Source organism: Atta cephalotes, assembly GCF_000143395.1.
Source record: "Atta cephalotes unplaced genomic scaffold scaffold00034, whole genome shotgun sequence".
Classification (NCBI taxonomy): Eukaryota; Metazoa; Arthropoda; class Insecta; order Hymenoptera; family Formicidae; genus Atta; species Atta cephalotes.
In genome coordinates, this window is record NW_012130098.1 from 3,898 (window position 1) to 13,195 (window position 9,298).

Sequence of the window (9,298 nt, forward strand, 5' to 3'; positions counted from 1 at the left end):
GAGAGAGAGAAGAGAGATGAAGAGAGAGATGAAGAGAGAGATGAAGAGAAAAGATTCGTGCTCGTGAAATAATTATATCGATTTTGCTGGACACGCCGCGTTTAAAGACGAGTTCTTCTAGACGACTGGCGGGTCAGGGCCTCTCATCCATCATCTCTACCGAGAGAGCGCGAGGGACGCTTCGGGTTTCATCTTCCATCGTGCTCTGAGAAACGCGCCGCAGCGGTTGCCAAGTTGCATATAGGTCCAAATGTTTTTAATTGCTTTGAGTTTAGCGAAAAAATCATTTTAATCATAAAAATACTAAATGTAATTATTGCTTTTTTCGATTAATTTTTTAAGCACTCATTGAGCACCGTGTGCTTTGTGTGACGTTGGATAGTTTTATTCTTTTATTGACAAAATATCTCCAAAACGCGTGGCATCTACGTGAGAAGCGTCACTGTCGGAACAAAGCGATCATTAGACTTGTATCTTCAGTATTTAGTTTCATTTTTCTAATGAAAGATGGATCGAGAGATCGAATCTTCGTCTGAGCTTTGCACCGCTATCCTTTCCTGCCTTGTTCCGGTGCTCTAAATTCACCGAAGCGTCATAATCATTTTGATTTCTAATCTATTCGACCATTGTCACGCCGGCATGTTAATTGGCCAACCCAATTAATGGTCTGAGGGTCGCTCATAAAGTCGCGTAACCACGTGGGATCGATTTCGCATCACGAATGTATTTCCAATGAATAAAAAAGATAAGATTTGATCATCTCGCGTTGTCTTAATTAATTTCGTTTCTTTTGGGTCGCAATTTAATGCGAGACCGAATCGTTAGAAGAAAGCGTACCTTGCACGGTCACGAGTGATTTACGGGCGAATTGATACATTTTGTAGTCTCGATGGGGGCGACGATATTGGTAAGAATTCATGGAAATCATAAAATTATTCGTCATTCGGCCTTCGCGCTGCCAGAGGCTGACTGGAAAATGTTGAAGCTGCCGCGCGTTCACAAAATTAGAGGATCCCGCGTGTACCCCCGAATTAGTAGGCCTGTAAATTCCACGAAATACGCGAGTTAGACGTATAAATTCCGGGCGCGGGCCATGTACGATGAGAAGAGGAAAGGGAATCAAATCCGTGTCTCGCAGCGTGTCGTACGCAATACATGGGTACATTCTACCTACGATGCTCGCGGGTGATCGAAGTAGAACCACGTCGAACGCCCGTGGGAGTGTACACGCTTGTGGAATGCAGTTCTGATTTAATGAGACGTGCCACTATCTCTCGCTCTTGTTCTTGGAATCGGATTCACTGCGATTCGTCGTCAATTTTGCATCTGACAATCCTCACTGAATTTTTCTCAGTCATTTTCTATTCGATTATCATATTTATTTGCAGAGTCCGATTGCAACTTTTGCCGAAACACTCAGTTACATGTCAATTTCAACCGAAACCAAAACCAAAATTAAAAAAAATAGGAATTCTATAAAAGCCATATGTATAAATATGACCATTATATTATTATATACTTTTATTATATTATTATATACTTTTTCTTTATAAATAATTTGAAACAATACTTAAATTTCGGTCGAAAACTGAAATTTCGGTTCAATTTTAACTGAAAAATATACGGAGAAAATTTTGTTTTAAAGTTTACCCCGAAAATATGGTAATTGTGGTACAATACAATATTTTAAAGATTTTTTTACCTTGCACTTCGGTAAAATTAATCAAACTTATTTTATACTTCATTATAATTTTATTAATGAATAAGAGAGATTTACATTTAAAAAATTTTTGGGAATACAATGTTGTCTCATGGCTATCATTATTGTTTTTAGGTTAAACTGTAAGAAAAAATTCTTTCTTTGTATAATAAGTTTCTTCTTCATAAACATAATTTAATTATTGAAACAATAATTACACATATTAAAATTAATATTTATGAAGAAAAGCTATATATGGTTTCAATCAATGCTGACACACAGTGAGTGTTTGTTTTCAGTTTCGGCAGAAGTTTTGATCGGACTCTATTTATTTGTTTTATTGGAAGAAACGTTTCTTTTTTAAAGTCTCAAACAAGCTATAGAACAAAACGTACACTATTGCAATAATGTATGTTTTATATATTTAATTGAATATACTATGCGACCTCAATCTTTTATTCAATTTGAAAATTTATTTATTTATATTAACCTATCCAAATTACTTCACTTTACTCCATATTGGCTTTAAGTGCATGTATTACATAATTTTTTTACCGTCTTTCTGATTGTAAACATTCTTTTCACGTTCTTGTCAAGAAATTCTAAAGGCAAAGGTCGAACTGCGCTTTCGCGGTGAAAAGAATCCGAGAGAATGGCGACTCTTGTCCTGATAATTGTAATGGGTAGGAAGATAATATAGTCGCACGGAATAATGCTGAAAAGAAAAAAAAAGAAAGGATCGTGTGCGATTTTAGGAGAACGAAGGATCGAAAGGAAAGGAGAGGCGACGCGCTTTCCTATCAAAAGGTGCCGGCACCAAAGGTGCGCTGAGCGTTAAATCGGCCAATGGCAATAAGTAACCGATTGCCGTGGCGTTGTAGGTGCGCGCAGATAATTAAAAGACGATACAATAAACTACATATCGTTGGCCGTAAAGCAGCCGGGCTGCTAAAACCCACGGTGTGGCCGGTACCACGAGCGATCACTTAAGCCTGGAACCCACGCAGACATCTTGTCTCACCGCCACTCTCTGGGTCCCTGCGGCAATAACCATAAGGCATCCTTTATTCCGACGATCCCGCTGGATCTCTTTTACTCTCTTAAAGAACGATGACCGCGGACCCTTCCATAATGCGACAGAATATCGGACATGTGTCAATGTGTTTCGAGAAGAACGTGTTTCCAAGAAGTGTCTCGAGCGATCAGCCCAGGGTGGTCCAGTTTGATTTGCCTTTCAAAATTGGATAATATAATATTGATGATTCAATGTTTCAAGTTGGAATTGATTTAATCAACAATTTTTTGTATGATGTTTTTTAAAAGATACATAATATTAACTAAGAATGTTCTAATTTCACATGAACAATCGTATTAGCGTCATATAAATTATATTGCTAGTCATCAATAATGATACTTCATTTCTCCCTGGTATTTCAGCGAGATAATAAACAGCCAGTTGGTCAAGACGCGACTAATCGTCTGAGGAACGCTGTGTAGCGTTTAATCTCTGAATTTAATTCGCCCACGTTGACATTAAATCAAAAAGTGGCGAAGGGTAACAAGTAGTCGTCGCGAGATTACGACTTTGAGACACGCACGCTGTATAGGGCTTGCCCCTCGTACTTCGAACGTTGTCCGACGTTCGTTACATCGAATTTATCATTGACGTTTTGCTCCCGACGTGGCGTTCTCGCCAAGGAGAAATCTCCACGCGAAATGAGCTCCATACGTTACAGAATAGACACCGGCGTTTATTTATTATCAGGGAGAAATACCTTCTTTCCTGCCCGTTTTGTTGTCTCGAGAATATTCAGAAGGAAATAACGTGATAATTTTGCTTTCAGATTTGTCGGACGTGCCGGAAAACCTGCCATTGCCAGCACCGGGCTCGGAAAGTCCTCCTCAAGCCCTGAACTACTCGCAGATAGCCTCGGCGGCGGTCGCCGTGTCTCAGAGCGCCCAAGACCCCTCGGTCTCGAGTACGGAGACCCTGCTGAGGAATATCCAGGGCCTGCTCAAGGTCGCGGCTGACAACGCGAGGCAGCAGGAGAGGCAAATCAACTACGAGAAAGGTCAGTGGCAGGGCTTTCTTAAGACACTTGAGGGCGCTCTCCACAATTTCATTATCTTCCAGCTCTCCCAGAACCACATTAAGAGGCATTAGTCCCTGTCCCGTCGACGAGACTCCGCTACTCCTCCCCTCGTGCTCACCTCTCTCTCCGGCTCTTTATCCAGTCTCATCTACCGCGTCCTCCCTCTCACGCTTCAACCTTTGCGCTTGACTTGTACCGCGTTAAGACCATGGATACGTGAAATGAGAATGATAATAGTCGGGGAGAGCTGGACATCCAAAAGTGAAGACCTGTAGCATAAAGGCACGATGTGCACAAATAATATATATGAATTCTCGCTTTTTATAATCTTAATATTAACTTTTAATGAATATCTTGATACTATTTATTGATGCTTTTCTTTGCGTAAAGTGTTTTAATATCCATACAATGAATCGCAGAATATTCGTAACGCATTATTATTGAAAAATTTTATTAAATCGATACACTGAACGCACCTTCGAGCTGCATCTCGAGAATGATTCACGTAAATATTTTGCGCAAGAAGCAGCTTGAAACTCCCCAATGAGATATTGCTCGCAAAAACATCGTCTTCGGCGTGTTAAGATTAAATTTAAGTGTCGCCGTTGCCATAGATAGAGTTTGTACCGTAGATTGGTTACGATGAATGTAGGCAAGACCCATTAAGAACGAGTCGGCGCGGCGCGAGATGACGTGCAGCATACGACTTCTTTCTCATTAACGCGCGTGATAAATCGGTCGGCGTTATTATTAAATATGTTCGTCGCGAGATCTCGGAACGCCAGATGAGAAGAAAAAAGGAAGAAAGAAGTCGGCGCACGGAATCGTTTCTCACGATGTCGAGGTTGCTTTGCGATTGAGGCAAACTTAACGACGTAACAAACATTTCGATGTAAATCGTCAAGCCGTTTATACGATATCGATTGAAACTCGTTGTGATTTGATTTTGCAACGACAATTGACAGAGATTTGTGTTACAAAAGAATTGATGATAACGCATAAATGACACAATATATAATGTACGCGTGTATTCCTATATTAATATGCTACCATATTCATATAACACAGAAGTTTGCAGCAACATTGCTAGAACGTAGCAGTGTTGTTGGAATATTAATTATAATGTTGCTGCAATATTATTCGAATCTATGCCGTACGGAATGTATACATACATAAGTAAATGAATTGCCATTATAGTCGTTAGTTATTACTACTAATATGTGATAGTTGTATTATCGAAGGTATTATTATTAATTGCGACATGTGTATAACTGTAAGGGATTTCAGGAACGTCCCGTAAATGAAATTATGGAGAAAGGAATGTACGAATAAAAAGCGCTACGTAAATACACGTCAAGTTTCAGCCGAGCGATCGCAGTTCTTCGATGTAATATTGGTGAATACATAATAATAATAAAAAAAAAAAACACGAAATATGAAATCTTATTCTTAAAGCAATTGTCCAATTTCGCCAAAACTGTCGTCGATCGGCTATATCCACTTCTGTTTTAACATATCACTATCGATTATTATTGAATTATTATTGAAATCTCGTATCCTTCGTGTATGAATTTAACGTCGATTTTTCTATCATTTTTTAATTTGGGATATAAACATCGTCTAATATATTGTAAAATCGTACTTTTCAGATTTCTTTAGATATTTTTTTTGAAATTACTCTTATTATATAACATTAAAAGTTATTATATAACATTAAAACCAAGCAATTATTATTGACTATTTTTATTTTTTAAATCGAAATTATATTTCTTATGTAAAAGACAGGATTCTGAAATTTTTTCATTTTTCCAATAATTATGTTCTTTATACTGTTAAAATATTTGAATTTTTATCACTTTCCTTATTTTCATAATAATTTAATTGCCTTCTGTTAGTAAGTAAAAAATGATGACTTTTAGTGTTAAGCAACACTTCAGATCAGGGGCGAAATCAAATTACTATCATATATTATCACATTTAGTGCTAAATGTAGTCTCAACGCGCACATCGGCGCACATTCGGTTCAGAAAGACTGACCGACAAGAACGCAATCTTCAGCGAGACGAGCGACGTACGAACGTCTCTTATCTGCGTTTTCGCAAATTTTAAGTGGTGGATCGTCATAAAGGCGCGATCCGATATCCAGCCGCGTCGAGTACCGTGTCGGAGTCGCGCGTTTCAACGCCACGTTTAATAAATTCCGACCGAAACGTAATCCCGGGACTTTAATTACCCATTAGCCGATACAAAGTGTCATTTTCAGGATCGTTAACTAATGCGTTTTGCTGCTGCCCTAACGTTAGGAATGCTGGGCATCGCGATCTTAGCGATGGTAAGGCTTAAGCAATTCCTCGCGGTTACATGTACTTGGTCGACTCGTAGGTTAGATTCTCGAGGCAGAGAGATCCGATAAAAAGAAATCGACGATGCTCCCATAGCCGATGCCCCGTTGTTGTGTTTCCTTACCCCTTGTTCCCATTCTTACTGTTCACTGCCACCCTCGCGACACAGCGACTTAAGGGAACAGTTCTCGATGACTGTGCTCTCCTACGTGCTACGAAGTGCACGAGCACGGATCCGCTTGCATAATTCGTGCTTTCCTTTCGATGCTCTCAACGACATCCCGCTAACGATATCGCCGACGTGGGTTTCTGTTAAATGCGAACAAGTACTAACGAGGAAACAAGTACTAACGAGCGGAAAAATGTTACACTAAAAATTTTTTAGTTTCTTTTTCAATACATATAAGAGTTCTTTATCATTTGCGGATTCACAGGGAGAGAGAAAGTCATCCTCTTAAAATTTTGTTTTTAAAAAATATTTATGCAAAGTGTATATATATATATTTTTGATATTTCCGAAATGTTTAATCACAATTTCGATTCTAAAAAAATTTTTTCATTTGAAAAATTCCTATAGGTATAAAAAATATACATAGATTTTATTATATTATCCTTTTTTTATATTATTATAATTTTAAATAATAAAACGTTTATGAATTATATGTTTAAATAATACTTTTTCACACACAGTCTAATGTCAATAATAATCTCAATATTCTATTTCATTTCATATTTAATTTTAAAAAGTTTCGCTTGTAAAGCGCCAATGACGCTCTCTTGACAAATTTCTGAATTCGCCAATGTTCTTTATTAAAAAACTCTTTGAACTTGCACAAGGAATAATAAGTTGAAGTTAAAGAAATAATATGTTATGTTTCAACTTACTACATTATCGTGTGCACTAATTTAGAGAGTTCATCGATAAAGAATAGATTATCAATATCAATTTGATACAGATCTTTTAATTGTTTTTCATATATTGGCTTTCATATCGATAGTCTATGATTCATTCATCACGCAATAATTGATTGGTATCGCAATCGAGAGATCTTTTTTCCGTTTCGCGATTCCTTGGTCGGTCCAATAAAAATAAATAAATCGGTCGCGTGGATTTTAATAAGAAGAGACACGCTTGGTCAAGAAGCGGCCGAGAAGCCAACTCGCGGGCATCGAACACGTGAACACTAATGAGTTCATTTGGCGCGCGTTGTGACGTTAAGCTCGGAATGCGCAGCGCGGCGGTTGTTGCTGGTCGGCTTAACAGATTCTGCGCGCGCGTTCGACGCGAAGATCTCCATGCAGCGCGAGTCGATCGACAGGCCAGGAAAAGAGGTGAAAGAGGAGGAAGAGGAAGAGGAGGAGGTGGTGATGGTTGAGGATAAAGGGTACTGCTGCGGTATATAGAGAAAAGAAAGAAAAAAAAAGAGTAGCGGCAGTCAACGACGACGACGACGACGATTACGACTACGGCGACGGGAGCAGTGGGGCCGCGAGGGAAGTAGTCGGAAAGAGAGTAAGAGAGGCCCGATTTAATACTCGAACGAGCCAGCAGCTCGTTTTACACCAGATGGTTTTACATACGACCACTATCGTGTTACGAACCTTCAGCCGTATGGGTGCATCCGTATCTCCGTCGGCACGAGATCGGAACGCCTTTATATGTGCATCGCGCATGTACGCGGAGATACACATGCAAGCAAGCACACGTATCGCGCCTGGCCCGATTTTAAGTCAATCCGGACGGGATGTCTTCGATGCGGAATATTATCGATATTATTCGTCTTTGTCAGGCGGACCTCTCACGCGACCTGTTTATATCGTAGGGGGAACCAAGAACCGTCATCGTGGCAGTCCTAAAAAGAGCGAGACACGTGAATCGTGACGTTCTACGCAGCTACGTCGGAGATCTGGAAACGTTTATTTATCCTCTTGCATCGTAGCTCGACTCGGGTTTCGTAATACGTTAATACATCATGAAACATGTATGTAGATTTACGATGACACGGTCAGTGCGAACGCAAATCCTCTGAAAATCACGATAGTTTTATTAAAAGGATTTCTTAGCTTGAGATTAGATAATATTTAAAGCAAAATACATTGCGGATGCGACAGAATGAGAATTGCTTGAAAACAATCGCATACAACTAAGTTTTTGGACAATGATTAGGAAAAATTATCAATAATATTTAGTATTTTTCTTTAACACTTTTTAAATCATATTTAAGAATTGTTTATTACTACTGTAATCCTCCCAGTCTGTCAATATATTGTCAATACAATTCAGAAGTCTTAAGGATCCTCTACATAGAAATCTTTACGTAGACGATCGTGGAGTCTTAAGTCGTGGAAAACCAACCAATCACAATCAAACATAAGAAGAATACTCGATTAGAATTGGTCAGTTTCCTACTTAACACTCCACAATCGTCTTCTATATAGAGGACCCTTTACAGAGCATTTTCTCGCATGATTTAGCGTGTTATTTTCCCTATAAATGAAAAGGATAATTGCGACAAGAGGTCCTGTTCGGAAAAAAATAATTCTATCGATTCTCCCCTTTTTTTTATCAAAAATTTGCGATATTCTCATTATCGTTCGAATATTTGCTCATTATGTATGAAACGAGTAAGCACGCACGCACCTCTTAACTAAGAAGAAGAGTTTCATAAGAAAAAGAAGCGATCGTCTCTGTCTCGTTATCGCCGGTAAGTTACATGCCGCACAAAGGACAATATGAGTCTGCCAAGTCCTGGCCGGCGAGGAGCCAGGCGAACGTGGCACTGAGGCTACTATCTTCGATCCTCGACGAGATAAGAGGAGCGTAGGAGCCGTGGCGGAACCAACGGCAAGGATTATGTGTGGTGCATCGTGGTGTCTGGTGCGCTGGGCCCCCATGGGGCCCCCCAGTTAAGGCTCCTCGAGCGCGGAATATAAAGAGGGGATTGAGTTGTAGCTGCGAGTGGAGGATCTTATGTAGATTCCTTGTAGATCGTGCACCCGATTCGATCGCGATCGGTTCTCTGTGCCCGGTACCGGGTTAATTAAAATTGTAGGAGCCCCAACATCTCTTTTGCTCTCTGTCTCTTCTCTTTTCTCTCTCTTCGAAACTCTTCTGTCCCCTACCATTGCCTCTTTGTGGCTTTTCTTCTCTCTCTCTCTCTCTC

General features: G+C 39.5%; 1 protein-coding gene across 1 annotated transcript in view; it reads left to right on the forward strand.

Moving 5' to 3' along the window:
- The window catches only part of LOC105621553 (dachshund homolog 2-like), a gene marked incomplete at its 5' end in the record, with an annotated part of 76,876 nt that overhangs the window by 2,789 nt on the left and 64,789 nt on the right, over positions 1-9,298 (forward strand). Inside the window, one exon of the mRNA XM_012203025.1 lies at positions 3,544-3,771. Within this exon, the coding sequence (XP_012058415.1) occupies positions 3,544-3,771 (228 nt within the window). The remainder of the gene's footprint in view (positions 1-3,543; positions 3,772-9,298) is intronic.